This window comes from Poromitra crassiceps (genome assembly GCF_964638095.1).
Source record: "Poromitra crassiceps genome assembly, chromosome: 2".
In the NCBI taxonomy this organism is placed as follows: Eukaryota; Metazoa; Chordata; class Actinopteri; order Beryciformes; family Melamphaidae; genus Poromitra; species Poromitra crassiceps.
The window spans coordinates 94,308,364-94,324,876 of record NC_139624.1 but is presented as its reverse complement, the minus strand read 5'-3'; the positions used below and the strand labels follow the sequence as shown (position 1 = coordinate 94,324,876).

Sequence of the window (16,513 nt, the reverse complement as noted above, 5' to 3'; positions counted from 1 at the left end):
TATGATGATGCTGTCACAACTCTTCTGCTTCTTTTACTTTTTAATTATTATTCAAGTGGACTGTAAATGTTAATTGGAAAAGCACATTTTCATACAAGCCGCACCCACACTTGACAGTGTACACTGCTAACCGCTTTGGAAGTCCCTCCATTAGGGCAGGGTACCCATCAATTCCTCTACAAGGCTCCATTCACGTGAGCATTAAAATATGCCATGGATTTCACTGAGACCTACATGTGTTGAGGGATGACAGGTGGATTTCACTGAGACCTACATGTACTGTATGTGTTGAGGGATGACAGGTGGATTTCACTGAGACCTGTGTGTTGGGGGATGACAGGTGGATTTCACTGAGACCTATGTGTTGGGGGATGACAGGTGGACTTCACTGAGACCTATGTGTTGGGGGATGACAGGTGGATTTCACTGAGACCTATGTGTTGGGGGATGACAGGTGGACTTCACTGAGACCTATGTGTTGGGGGATGACAGGTGGACTTCACTGAGACCTATGTGTTGGGGGATGACAGGTGGATTTCACTGAGACCTATGTGTTGAGGGATGACAGGTGGATTTCACTGAGACCTATGTGTTGAGGGATGACAGGTGGATTTCACTGAGACCTATGTGTTGAGGGATGACAGGTGGATTTCACTGAGACCTATGTGTTGAGGGATGACAGGTGGATTTCACTGAGACCTATGTGTTGAGGGATGACAGGTGGATTTCACTGAGACCTATGTGTTGAGGGATGACAGGTGGATTTCACTGAGACCTATGTGTTGAGGGATGACAGGTGGATTTCACTGAGACCATGTGTCGAGGGATGACAGGTGGATTTCACTGAGACCTATGTGTTGAGGGATGACAGGTGGACTTCACTGAGACCTATGTGTTGAGGGATGACAGGTGGATTTCACTGAGACCTATGTGTTGAGGGATGACAGGTGGACTTCACTGAGACCTATGTGTTGGGGGATGATGGGTGGATTTCACTGAGACCTATGTGTTGAGGGATGACAGGTGGATTTCACTGAGACCTATGTGTTGAGGGATGACAGGTGGATTTCACTGAGACCTATGTGTTGAGGGATGACAGGTGGATTTTACTGAGACCTATGTGTTGAGGGATGACAGGTGGATTTCACTGAGACCTATGTGTTGAGGGATGACAGGTGGACTTCACTGAGACCTATGTGTTGGGGGATGGCAGGTGGATTTCACTGAGACCTTGAGGGATGACAGGTGGATTTCACTGAGACCTATGTGTTGGGGGATGACAGGTGGACTTCACTGAGACCTATGTGTTGGGGGATGATGGGTGGATTTCACTGAGACCTATGTGTTGAGGGATGACAGGTGGATTTCACTGAGACCTATGTGTTGAGGGATGGCAGGTGGATTTCACTGAGACCTATGTGTTGAGGGATGACAGGTGGATTTCACTGAGACCTTGAGGGATGACAGGTGGATTTCACTGAGACCTTGAGGGATGACAGGTGGATTTCACTGAGACCTATGTGTTGGGGGATGACAGGTGGACTTCACTGAGACCTATGTGTTGGGGGATGATGGGTGGATTTCACTGAGACCTATGTGTTGAGGGATGACAGGTGGATTTCACTGAGACCTATGTGTTGAGGGATGACAGGTGGATTTCACTGAGACCTATGTGTTGAGGGATGACAGGTGGATTTCACTGAGACCTATGTGTTGAGGGATGACAGGTGGATTTCACTGAGACCTATGTGTTGAGGGATGACAGGTGGATTTCACTGAGACCTGTGTGTTGAGGGATGACAGGTGGATTTCACTGAGACCTATGTGTTGAGGGATGACAGGTGGATTTCACTGAGACCTATGTGTTGAGGGATGACAGGTGGATTTCACTGAGACCTATGTGTTGAGGGATGACAGGTGGATTTCACTGAGACCTATGTGTTGAGGGATGACAGGTGGATTTCACTGAGACCTACAGTATGTGTTGAAGGATGACAGGTGGATTTCACTGAGACCTATGTGTTGAGGGATGACAGGTGGATTTCACTGATGACAGGGATGACAGGAAAATATCTCAATCCAGTCTGTCACAAAAGTTAAAAGTAGAACTTTTGACAGAGCCAACCCAGTCGCCAGAGTAAAATGTTGGCAGCTTACGTTCCTACAAACCACAGATACGTGACATTCAGGCAGCGTTTGTGGACCAAAAATACGTTGGACATTTTCCAACGTAAATTTGAAAATGTCACTGAGTTTCCAGTTAATTTGAAAACATTATGCAGGTTAGGCAGAGTTGCACTGTGCTGTAACTTTTCTGTGCTGTTGTTTGCAGGTTAGGCAGGGTTGCACTGTGCTGTACCTTTTCTGTGCTGTTTGCAGGTTAGGCAAGGTTGCACTGTGCTGTACCTTTTCTCTGCTGTTGTTTGCAGGTTAGGCAGGGTTGCACTGTGCTGTACCTTTTCTGTGCTGTTGTTTGCAGGTTAGGCAGGGTTGCACTGTGCTGTACCTTTTCTGTGCTGTTTGCAGGTTAGGCAAGGTTGCACTGTGCTGTACCTTTTCTGTGCTGTTTGCAGGTTAGGCAAGGTTGCACTGTGCTGTAACTTTTCTGTGCTGTTGTTTGCAGGTTAGACAGGGTTGCACTGTGCTGTACCTTTTCTGTGCTGTTTGCAGGTTAGGCAGGGTTGCACTGTGCTGTACCTTTTCTGTGCTGTTTGCAGGTTAGGCAGGGTTGCACTGTGCTGTACCTTTTATCTGCTGTTGTTTGCAGGTTAGGCAGGGTTGCACTGTGCTGTACCTTTTCTGTGCTGTTTGCAGGTTAGGCAGGGTTGCACTGTGCTGTACCTTTTCTGTGCTGTTTGCAGGTTAGGCAAGGTTGCACTGTGCTGTACCTTTTATCTGCTGTTGTTTGCAGGTTAGGCAGGGTTGCACTGTGCTGTACCTTTTCTGTGCTGTTGTTTGCAGGTTAGGCAGGGTTGCACTGTGCTGTACCTTTTCTGTGCTGTTGTTTGCAGTTTAGGCAGGGTTGCACTGTGCTGTACCTTTTCTCTGCTGTTGTTTGCAGGTTAGGCAGGATTGCACTGGACAGAGGTGGACATGTTGCTGTGGTCAGTATGGAGTCTCAGCACACTGCTGCTACTGAGCCCCATCCAGGCTGCAGAGGAGGGGGACGTCCGAGCCGGTACGACCACACATTGACTACACAAACACTTGGCCCTATCTTCGTACAGGCGCTATCCCCTATTAGCGCTTGCGCACCTCTTTGCGTGTGCCTTAAAGCAGGGAAGATGGCAGGCCGCTGTCCAGGTGTTATGCCGAGTTTTGCACCCCCGCCCAGCATAAAAAAAGCATCCCCACCTCACGAGAGCATAATTGTAATGATTTATACAGAAATGTAACTGTTTAAAAGTGATATAATTGTCTGGTAGACATGACCTCCCTGATTTCTAAGTTAAAACAGCCCCGAAATATGTTGGGGATGCAATTCTGGGCGGAGATGCGGAAACGTTCACGGGACGTGTCGCAGGCGCAAATTAGAGCCGTGCCAAAATCATCTGCGCCCCAAAAGGCCTGCCCAAACAGGATTTGGGCGGTCTTAACTACCAGAATTATTCACGGGTGTGGCCAGGCAATGCTGAGCATTACGTCAATCAAAACCAATCAGATTCCCGTCTCGCAATGGCTGTTTGTGCGAGGCATGCAATATGCTGTAATTCTCTCCATGTGTAATAGAGTGTACTCACTCGTGCGAGGACAGAGAGAGATGGAGAGAGCTTATTGACAGATCATCTGTGGTGCCAACGACCCTCCGGGCTATGAAGGTAAATAGCCTATGTCCATTGTCCAACAAGTTTTCTCAATTTATTTCCCTCTTTGCGATGTGATAAAAATTTCTCAGTGAGTTATAGTTGATTGCCTCACTGAATTATCTGCTAATACCCAATTTTAGCAGCATAATTTGATATCCTGGCGTGGCAAGGCTGTGCCTAATGACATATCCAAAAGGAATTTTACTTTGCACTGCACTGCGCTGCATGGAGATTCCGGTGCACAGCGAGATATTTAGCGCGTAAGTGGTCCTTTTCAAAGCTATTAGCGCAAAGTAATTGCGCGCTGCTGACGATAAGATAATGCCATCTATCCCCACATTTTAGCGCTGAAACGCCTGCTTTGGCATGTGGCAGTACAATTATAACAGGCATCTGTTTGTGCACACCCCCAATTTGCATTGCGCACGGCGGTAAACGAGCGCAAACGCTAAATTAGCGCTTTTGGGAAGATAGGGCCCTTAGTATGCTAACACAGCTCACATTATAGACTGATTAATACCCCACCCAGATTTTTGCTCATATGTAAGCCTCATAAGTAATGGTGAAAACTAGGGGACTGAACTGGCTCATCTTTGGTACCAGATTTGGTACCTGTTGTACTCTAGAAGGTCAGGCTTCAACACAGATTTGGGTTGGGGTTTTGTTACTCTTTAAAGTCTAATGAATATTGGGGGGCACGGTGGCGCAGTGGTAGCGCTGTTGCCTCACAGCTAGAAGGTCCTGTGTTAGATTCCCACCTGGGACGCTGTGAGTGCTGAAGGAGTGTGTGCCCGTCCACATGTCCTCGAGTGCCCACCGCCCGGGTGGGGTCGTCAAAAAGGGCCTTTCTGTGTGGAGTTTGCATGTTCTCCCCGCGCCCCCTGGGGGTTTCCTTCATATAGGAACCCCTCACCAAAAACATGCAATATCCTGATCACTGAAGTGGTGCCTCCTCTGGTCGTTCGGGGCACCTGTTCGGAGGGAGGGGAACTTGTTGGAATAGCGTGATCCTCCCACGTGCTATGTCCTACTGGTGAAGCTTCCCCTGTCAGGTGAAAAGAAGCAGCTGGCTACTGCACATGTCTCGGAGGAAGCATGGAGCCAGTTTCGGCTCTCCCCAGATCGGCAGAGGGTGGAGCAGCAACCAGGATAAATAAATTAAAATTAGCACTAATGGGGAATAAAAATGGGATAAAAAAAGTCGGGGGGCAGGGGGGATTAAAAAAAAAACATCTTAATGAATATGCATATAACCCATTTAACAATAAATTGCAAAGTAAATGAATGAATAAATAAATATTACATTGAAAAGATATTTTCTCATATTTTATATCAAAATTCCATTACTTCTACTTGGGAAAAAATGTATTTTTAGTGGTTACATGTACATGGATTCCTTTTAGACACTAGTTCTGATACCTGTTGGACCACACATTCACTGGCCATTTAGTTAGGCCTCACTCACAGCAGAGTTGGCATGCACTCAGTTGTGCTCCATCAGTAGCTAACGAATGGAGCTCCATGGTGCTGAACCTGTGTTCACTCATTTTGGCCACCAATTAGCCATTTTGCTCATTAAGTCTGCCCTAATGACCTCATTCAAAAATCCGGCAATTTCACTTTTCAGGACCCATGCCAAATATGAATGCTGTCAGGCCGATGGTGGCCAATAAAATGGAAACAGAGATAGATAGATAGATAGATATTTAGACAGACAGACAGACAGACACACACACACACACACAAAAGGAAATCCGCACACTGTTTTTTAAGCTCCCACGGTGAGTTTTTTAATTACAAAAAAGCAACGTTTCGACCCTCACGGGTCTTCATCAGGCAGTACTGCACTCTCTGTACTGTCTGATGAAGACCCATGAGGGGCGAAACGTTGCTTTTTTGTAATTAAAAAACTCACCGTGGGAGCTTCAAAAACAGTGTGCAGATTTCCTTTTCTTTTTCTATACTCATATTTTTTCCAGCACCTGTTGAAATGATCTCGGATGTGCGTGCACTCTACACTTCTGCAACACACACACACACACACACACACACACACACACACACACACACACACACACACACACACACACACATACATAAATATACGCAGGGGTGAAAGTGGATTGAATTTCTTGCAGGTACTATACTACCCCAACCTTCACCGCTTCATATTGTTCTCCTCCGCCCCCAGCTTCATGCATCCCTGAACACATCACATTTTTGAATGCCTGTATGGTGTAGAAATTAGAAACACTTGACAATATGTATAGTAAATTATGTAAGTGCATATATAATTTGTGAATAACCAATCCCCCCCCCACCCCCCGTTGTTATTTTTTGTTCTCGCTTAAACCGAATATTTTATGGTCACTCACGATTACGTCACGAAAAGTCACGTGCCTGTTGAGCTCTATAGCAATATATATCGGCGATAGACATCAATACAATAAGAAAATGGTTCAATATATATCAATATGTCCCTTAATAATGGAGCGTGCTAGAGTGACACTCAAACAGCCAATCAAACAGACAAATCCTAAAGTTCCCAACTGAGCATATTTATTACACAGCTGCAACTAGGGGTGTCACTGTGTACACGTGTACACGGGTAACCAGATACTAAATCATATCCGTTTAGAAAAATCAATAACCACATAAAGTTTTGACAATGATTTTACTGGGTTTTGGACTCGCAATCATTCATTTCTCATAAAAAAATAAACTGTTTAGAGGTGATAATGCTGCCTGTAAGCTACAGAGGATCACTTTAATGTTACACTAAAGTGTTCACACACGGGAAAAATACATTTGACCAATGAAATCCTTTGTTTACAGCTGTCATACCTCCATGAGCTTGCTGCTAAAATGGGGGAACCCACGGCTCATCAATTTGGTTTCTCAACATCCAATTTTGTATGACAAACACCGCGAGGACTAGCCTACCTCAACAACAAAATGAAAGACATTTATGGCTTCAGGTCGCCCAGCAGCTTGGATTCGCTGAAGATGGTAATGTAGCTGTTATGTAACGTAATTTACTTGCTAACATTGTAGCAAAAACCACTGTTGTAATCGGATGGAGCCAACGTTTGCCACTTGTATCCAAGTGCTGCTGTATCATAATGCTACTTCCTTACCATTGAGGGTACGTTTCCTCATGCAGAGAAAAGGTGCAGTCTCCGTTAAAAACAAGCCTTCGGCGCAGTCGTTAAAACCACATGAATCCATGATCTACCTCGTACCAACTATGAATCTATGGGTTTGGGAGGTATATATTTCAATATTTCAATTTTCAATTTTCAGAACAGAAGCGAAACAAACTCAGATACACACACAAAAGCAAAAACAAACAACACATACCAACATTACAACATGGTGCTATCAGCCGTATAAGGTGCTTAAGTGCTTAAAATACTGTACATAAAATCCCATGTAAGGAGTCCATTAGAGAATAGCTGGGCGAGTTACTCATTTCTAACCTCGTCAAAGTAGGCCAGGAACGGGACCCAAATAGTTGAGAACTTCCCAAGTGAGTTCGTCCTCATGTACCTGAGTCTCTCCATGTGCACAACCGAAACCATGTCCGTCAGCCACAACTGAAAAGATGGTGGAGAGTGGGACTTCCAGAATGATTATCTTGGCGACAGTCGTCCCCTGCGTCAGAGACTGCTGCACAGCCGTAGGGAGGCGCAGAGAAGATTCAGAACAGCCGAAGATGGCAAGTTCTGCCTCTGGTTGAAGGGTTATTTTATACCTTAGAGTACCAGTCAAAAAACGTAATTCTTTAACAGAAGTCTGTCACTCCGGTCCGATGTTTTTCCCACCTTTTGTTCTCAAACGAGGTATGAAGTGAAAAAAAAAATCACAAACATCTTTGGAATTGGTGGACTAATTTATTATTCATCCTTGCCCGCTTCCCGGTGCAAATGACATCAATAAAGTGTGTGCGTTTGGTCGTAAAACGTACAGGAACAATAAATCAAATGCACTCTTCTCCAGTGTGTTTACAGAAGGCAACAGCTTCTGAGGAGCATGTTTTACCGCTGTCTGTGTTTGAATACAATTGAACATCATGAAACATCACATACTGTATTTTGTCTGTCATTTTATTTGGGAGGATTTAGCACGAAATGACTGCCTGTCAAATCCCAACAGATACAGAGCAGGCGATACTATTTCACTGACAGCTGGAGCAGCAGCCGACGTTCTCCGAGGGTGTGCGCTTAACGTCACAGCACTGATTAAAAACACACAGGTCTAAAACACTGCACTGGAACAATTTAGAAGCAATTTATGAGAGAGACTACTGTTGTTTATGTTGACCTATGATTAGCAAACTTGTTTTCTTGTTGGAGATGTGATCGTGAGGGCTTATGTGGGTTTTGTCAGGCAGCTGCTGTGTCCACTTTCGCCCATGCATATACAGTACATAGGTTTGCTCGTTTATGTGTAAGATATTTTGATATTTTGTTATTTTTGAGGCTGAAGATTACAAATAAATAATTTCACAGAGGATTCAAGAGAAGTGTAGATTTTACATTCTGTATCAATTCAAATAAATGTGATCTTTCACCTTGCATCCTATGTGTGCGTGCGTGTGTGCGTGCATGCGTGTGTGTGTGTGTGTGTGTGTGTGTGTGCGCGTGCATGTGTGTGTTTTGCATAATGTACCCATATATGTGGTCTGAATGCATGTGTGTGTAGGTTGTAGCACAGCAGTAAATGACTTGGTGTATATCATCGATGGCTCGTGGAGTGTGGGCTACACAGACTTCGACATTGCCAAGCAGTGGCTGCTCAACATCACCAGCAGATTCGACATCAGTTCCCACTACACACAGGTACTATAAAGCACATCATATACACTACACACAGGTACTATAAAGCACATCATATACACTACACACAGGTACTATAAAGCACATCATATACACTACACACAAGTACTATAAAGCACATAGACACTACACACAGGTACTATAAAGCACATCATATACACTACACACAGGTACTATAAAGCACATAGACACTACACACAGGTACTATAAAGCACATCATATACACTACACACAGGTACTATAAAGCACATCATATACACTACACACAGGTACTATAAAGCACATATACACTACACACAGGTACTATAAAGCACAGCATAGACACTACACACAGGTACTATAAAGCACATCATATACACTACACACAGGTACTATAAAGCACATCATAGACACTACACACAGGTACTATAAAGCACATCATATACACTACACACAGGTACCATAAAGCACATCATAGACACTACACACAGGTACTATAAAGCACATCATAGACACTACACACAGGTACTATAAAGCACATCATATACACTACACACAGGTACTATAAAGCACATCATATACACTACACACAGGTACTATAAAGCACATCATATACACTACACACAGGTACTATAAAGCACATCATATACGGTACACTACACACATGTACTATAAAGCACATCATATACACTTCACACAGGTACTATAAAGCACATCATATACACTACACACATGTACTATAAAGCACATCATAGACACTACACACAGGTAGCCTACTATAAAGCACATCATATACACTACACACATGTACTATAAAGCACATCATAGACACTACACACAGGTAGCCTACTATAAAGCACATCATATACACTACACACAGGTACTATAAAGCACATCATATACACTACACACAGGTACCATAAAGCACATCATAGACACTACACACAGGTAGCCTACTATAAAGCACATCATATACACTACACACAGGTACTATAAAGCACATCATATACACTACACACAGGTACTATAAAGCACATCATATACACTACACACAGGTACCATAAAGCACATCATATACACTACACACAGGTACCATAAAGCACATCATATACACTACACACAGGTACCATAAAGCACATCATATACACTACACACAGGTACTATAAAGCACATCATATACACTACACACAGGTACTATAAAGCACATCATATACACTACACACAGGTACTATAAAGCACATCATATACACTACACACAGGTACCATAAAGCACATCATATACACTACACACAGGTACCATAAAGCACATCATATACACTACACACAGGTACCATAAAGCACATCATATACACTAGACACAGGTACTATAAAGCACATCATATACACTACACACAGGTACCATAAAGCACATCATAGACACTACACACAGGTACTATAAAGCACATCATATATACTGAGCATTTTAATCTGTGTACAGGATTGAGAGGTTTGGTGGTTGCAGTCAAACATCAAACCCCAGTTCAAATTCAAACACTAGCCTGTACCATGGCTCCTGCGTTACATCAAGCAGGGCTGACTGTGGTTAGTCCTTGGATGGGAGTCCATCTGATGCTGGAAGTGGTGTTGGAGGACCAGTAGGAGGTGCTCTTCCCTCTGGTCTCATGCATAATCTCCGTAATAGGCCGTTTTCACAGTGGCCATTTTGCGTTGAAAAGGCAGGATAAGCACAGGTGCAAGCAAAATAGTAATGAGGGTTTCCAAAATCCAAATATGGAAGTTGGAAACCCTCATTACTGTTTTGCTTGTACATGTGTTTATCCTGCCTTTTCGACACAAAATGGCCACTGTGAAAAGGCCCTATGCCCTAGGGCAGAGACAGGGACTCTGTCATGTGAGTGAGCACCATCCTCCGGATGAGACATTAAACCGAGGTCCTGACTCTCTTTGATCGATAAAGATCCCATCTCTCTTCGCAAGAGTAGGGATGTAACCCCGGTGCCCTGGGGGGTGTAACCAGTGCCCTGGGGGTGTAATCCCAGTGCCCTGGCTAAATTCCCACACAGGCCTTCCTTCCATCATGGCCACCTATAATCATCCCTCGATATCTAATTGGCTCTTCAGTTCTCTACTCTCCACTGTGATAGCTGATATGAGCTGAGTGTTCTGGCGCAAACTGGCTGGTGCGCATCAGCCAGGTGGGAGCTACATCAGTGGTGGATGAGTTGAGTGACCCCCCCTCCCATCACACACACACACACACACACACACACACACACACACACACACACACACACACACACAGATATCTTAAACACATTGCGTCCCTTGAAAAGCGCTAGCCTACTGTATATAAATCCAATCAATTACATCCAGATTGTAATTTCCGTTCAAATTTAGCAACAAATTCCCCTCTAAGCCAGGGGTGTCCAGCCCTGTAGCATGGAGGAGTTTGCAGTCCCCTCTGACCATGCATTTGACATAATCAGACATATAGATAGTGATCGGGCGTATGGTATCAGTACAGCATTGTATTTTTTTCTGTCATTCCGTGTATATTCGATTCTATCATTAGTAGTTGTTTGGATAAAGAGTATATTTGTTAAATATGTCCGCTAATTTGACGGAATTTCTTCTTTGTTCATATACAGTACATGTCCGCTGTTGCCAGCAGCACCCAGAAAGAAGTAGCCGCAGTATTTTGGTGTCACGCAGCTTAGTGATATGTGCTTCCGGGACTACGGCAACCTAGTTGGAACCCCGTTGCTGTCCTTAAAACGTCACTGCTTAAAGGGGGACTTACCCCCCCAGATATGTGACAAAACGGCATGCTGCTTGATTTGAAAAAACCTATGGAAAAAACCAAGAAATGACATCTCCTCTTGTCTCACTATACTCTTTGGCTGTGCTCACACGGCTCAGACAGGAAACTTGGAAAAAATTTACCGGAAATCGACGCCATGGCAGTTTACCCACCACATCACAAAACAATGTTATATGAGAGCTACAAAATCTTTATAAATATCAACAACTAGCCAACGCTGGTGGGCTGCATGGAAACAGCGTTGCTCAAAATGGTTGAAAGTTATATAAATTTGGTCATTCAGTGCAAACTACTAAACTGCCATTGACGGCCATGTAACTAACGTTAACGCAAGGTTATCGGCCGGCGGCCGCAGCAGAACACAAACCCAGGACAAACACGCTCTGAACACGCTCTAATGTAATCACAATGGGAGATTTATGCACGTTATTAACTTGTCCAACTTGTCCTCTACACCGCCATGAAGTCTGTTTTTAATTTTCGTTTGGGGGCTTTTCGTGATTCATGTCAAAAGGTGCAGTGCACCATGAAAGAATCACCCTCTCGTTTAGCGCGAGACCCGTTTAGCGAGTAGCCTGCAGCTGGCCGCAGCACAAACACAACATTCTCCCCCTCCCTCCTCCTGGTTGAGTGGTCCTCAATGTGGGGTCAGGGGACCACCAGTGGTCATTGAGAGGATTCCAAGATTCTCTGTTGTCTCTCAACCTAATATATATGGAATTCTGGACAAAATCATATCTAGGCTACATAAAAATAAAAAATAAAATCTGATTTGCATCTGAGAAACAAAATCTCATCATATTGGGGGTCCATGGCCCGAATGTGCACAAAATTAGGGCTCCTTAGTATGAACAAGGTTGGGAATGATTTACAGCAACACAATGCCATTTCCTTCCTTTTATTTCTATTTATGATTATTGGCTTTTAAATAACAGGCGATTGTAATCAATTAACGGGTGATTAACAGGTCAAGTGACACAAACAGCCAATGAGCTGTGTGTATTGTAGCGCCATATTGGTAGGAAAATGCTTGTGACATCATGGGAATAGGCTTGGAGTTGTGAGGAGCCGGGAAAGGGTACAGGGGGAGTAGGGGAGTTACTATCTTGAAATCCCATAGTCTTTGGTTCATCGTGACGTCAGGTTGTACCACATTGTGTGTAGTTTTGAGGGCAAAAAAGCAGGGTTGAACCCATAGAGGTCACTTATGCAGCTGAAAATGATACAAATGGTACAATGGTAACAGTTTGGTCTCAAATGTGGAGATTCTGACCAGAATTCTTCACACACCACCCCCAAAGTCATATATATTGGTTAAAAGCTGAAAAAAAGTGTTTTGGGGGTAAGTTACACTTTAAACTTCCTCCTTGCTGCCGATAGAGAAACAGTCGCCTTTCTGCTTGCTCCTGCTTCTCTGCCAGCTTTTTGCTTTTTAACTACGAAACTTTCTTCTTTCTTTTATCCCCCTGATTTTACTACTACGCCACTTTCTAGTAACGATCTTTCATTTTGAATCGTTATCCTATTTTTATGAAATCACCACTAACAGCACTTTCGGAGCTCACCCAGGCTAAGTATAGCCTAGCATAGCCTAGCACTCCGGAGACTGTCGGACAATATGCCTCATATAAGCTGCTGTGATCATCTTCAAAGGATTGCCGTACTGGAAACAACGATATTTCATCTCTCAAAGAACTCACTGCCATCGAGTCAAATTGCACGGAATGTCACGAGCAACGTGAGTACATTATCATTAGCTCCCAGGGATGCTGACTCACTGCTACCGAGTCAAACTGCTATGGCTACTAACCTAGAGCTAGCTGATGCGGCTAGCCTGCCAGCTCCGGAGAAAGCCCTTGCTAACATCGCTAACCAAACTGCGAGCCCGAAGCATAAACAAAGACATATCCCAAAGAGATTAGTGATTTCCGAATCCACAATTACTCCACAAAACCCAGAAATCAGCTCAGCAACAGGCTGGCCCTCCCTAAATTCCAGCCTGCAGTGCTCGGCTCGGCAAGCTAATGACCGGACACGGGCTCTCCGCACGAGAGAGGAGGGTCGTCAACTGCTTAACCACAAACCCCAAAACGAGCGGTCATGGACTACTGTCACGAGAGGAGGAACAGCCCCCCCTCCTCCGCTAATGGAATTGCAACTTGAGAATCGTTTTGGCCTGCTTCGATCACCTCCAGCTGACATAGCTGCCCAGCTCCACCATGAGAGGGAAAATCAGGCTAGCGCTAGCACAAGGCCTCAGGGAAGAAACGCTGCCTCAAAGCCCAAGGACACTCAAGTCATAACAACCCTGATAGTAGGCGATTATACTGTGAAAAACATCAGGAGTTGGAGAAATTCCAAAACATACTGCTTCCCTCAAGACGCAATCTCTGACATAACAGGAAAAATCACAGAGCTACTAACATCTCACAAAGCTGTGACCAAGCTGATCCTGCACATTGGAACAAATGTCATTTATAAGCAAGAATCAGAGAAACTTAAATCTGACTTTGCCAATCTGCTGAATATGCTAGCCTCTCTAAACATTGAGGCTTTTATCAGTGGCCCTGTACCATCTCAGGGCATGAACCGCTTCAGCAGACTACTAGGCCTAAGTTCATGGCTTTCCACCGCCTGCCCACTACATAAAGTAAACTTTATTGAGAATTTTAATTTGTTCTGGCAGCGTGAGCACCTCTTCACTGCGGACGGGCGCTATCTCAATAGTGCTGGCGAGGCTTTACTGAGTTCTAATCTACTATACACGGTGGACTATTACAAGGTCAAGATCCCTCTAAAGCCTCCCCAAGGCAGACAGCCTGACGCAGCGGCCACAGAGCTCTCCTCCAGCCCAGCTGCCGACCCTGCCCAACTGACCAACGACGCCACACCTCCGGCAGTCGCCACACCTCCGGCTCTACAGGTCGACGCCCCACCTCCTGCCGTTGCCCCGGCCCAACTGACCAACGACGCCCCACCTCCTGCCGCCGCCCCGGCCCAACTGACCAACGCCACACATCCGGCAGCCGCTGTCCCGGCTCTACAGGTCGTGGCCCCACCTTCTGCCGCCGCCCCGGCTCTACATTTCGACGCCGCGGCTCAACTGGACGACGCCACGCCTCCTGCAGCAGCTGTCCTGGCTCTACAGGTCGACGCCGCGGCTCAACTGGTCGACGCTTCACCAAACGACGACGACTTCATCTTCTCCCCTCCCCTCCTCTCTTCCACCCCCCCTTTCTCCTCCACCCCCCCTTCCCCACTCTTTCCCCCTCCCCTCCACTCTCCCACCTCCCTCTTCTCGCCCCCCACCGCAGCTCAACGGCCTGATGACCCGGCGGAGAGCGACGCCCCCCCCCAGGTGTTTCCTTGGACCCGGCGGGGAGCGACGCCCCCCCAGCTGTTTCCTTGGAGACCTCATTTCCCCCCCCCCCCTCCACTCCTCCACCTCCCTCTCATCGCCCTCCTCCCTTTCCCCCTCCCTCCACCTACTGCCATTCTCAGCTGGCATGAACAAGCTAATTGAGGAGGTCAATGTTAGTCTAGCTAGCCCGCTCCGCACCTCCAACAAACTGTTTGAGCGGGCTGACGCTGGACTAGCTAGCCTGCAGTGCACCCCTCCGCCTGGCCTAAAAGAACTGGCTAATCAGCCCTCTCCATCTGTCATGAACACACTGGCTGAACAGACTCCGCCTGGCCTAAAAGAACTGGCTAATCAGCCCTCTCCATCTGTCATGAACACACTGGCTGAACAGACTCACGCCAGAATAGCCAGCGCCCCCTGCTCCTCCCCACCCTCAACACCTCCTCCTCCTCGCCCCCCCCCCATCCCAAAGACCCCCTCGCTTAAATGAGCTGGCTAATCAGCCCTCTACATCCATGAACACACTGGCTAAACAGACTCATGCCAGCATAGCCAGCACCCCCTGCTCCTCCCCACCCCAAAGACCCCCTCGCTCCTCCCCACCCCCAAGACCTCCTTGTTCCGACCCCCCACCCTCCAAACCACCTCCCCCTCCCACCCGCTCACCTTTCCCTCAATCTCCCTGCCCGCCCCAAAGGGGAAAACTGAAAAAAAAATCATTTCCTGCCCCAAAAACAAGGTCACAGAGCATCATGAAACGATCAAATGTCTAGCTATCCCCACCCTGATTAGCTACAGAACAAACAAAGATTATCTCTCAGCACGTCCTGTTCCAGGACCAAGCCTAGTATCTGTTCTCCAGGGACACTCTGAAAAGCACTTACAAAATCAACCCAGCAATGCAACTATCAAGGCTGCACTGCTAAATATTAGGTCACTTGTAAGCAAGTCGCTTCTAATAAACGATCTGATTACGAGTCATAAACTGGACCTCATGTTCCTCACAGAGACCTGGCTTGATCTAAACAACAGGGAATATGTTCTTAATGAGTCAGCCCCACCTAACTTTAACTACATTGACGCCCCCAGAGTCGGTAAGAAGGGGGGAGGAGTAGCTATTATTTTCTCTGATGTTTTTCAATGCAAGCAGGTATCGTTTGGCGACTTTTCATCGTTTGAATATCTGGCCGCTGTTCTGAAGTGCTCTCCCTCTATTTTACTACTGATTATATACAGACCACCTAAGTACTCTAGTAGTTTTTTTGATGAATTTTCAGAACTCCTTTCTATAATCTCCATAGAACATGACTGTTTAACTATTGCAGGAGATTTTAATATTCATATTGACAACCCCAATGATAATAATGCCAAAGAATTGAATAACCTCCTTGACACTTTTGACCTGTTACAACATGTCTCTGGTCCCACTCACAATCGAGGCCATACCCTAGATTTATTTATCACCAATGGCTTTGAGTCATCGTTTCTTTCAGCTAGTGATGTTGCTCTGTCCGACCATCTCTGTATCTTTCTTGAACTCAAGATCACCCCTATCGCTCTTACTCGGTCAAAAACCATCAAAAAGCGTCACATCAACGAGAGCACTAGCACACGGTTCATGGAGGCTTTCTCGCTGGCCCCTTCCCTCTCCTCAGCCTCTGTCAATGATCTCCTAGATAACTTCAATTCTAAAACCCTAAAGGCTATT

The 16,513-nt window shown here is 45.7% G+C and overlaps 1 protein-coding gene across 1 annotated transcript in view; it reads left to right on the top strand.

The window, feature by feature from the left end:
- Nucleotides 1–3,093: 3,093 nt before the first annotated feature.
- The window catches only part of LOC310770794 (collagen alpha-1(XXI) chain-like), a gene marked incomplete at both ends in the record, with an annotated part of 85,450 nt that continues 72,030 nt past the window's right edge, over nt 3,094–16,513 (top strand). The window contains 2 exons of the mRNA XM_083631851.1: nt 3,094–3,178; nt 8,511–8,647. Coding sequence (XP_083487977.1) covers nt 3,094–3,178; nt 8,511–8,647 — 222 coding nt within the window. The remainder of the gene's footprint in view (nt 3,179–8,510; nt 8,648–16,513) is intronic.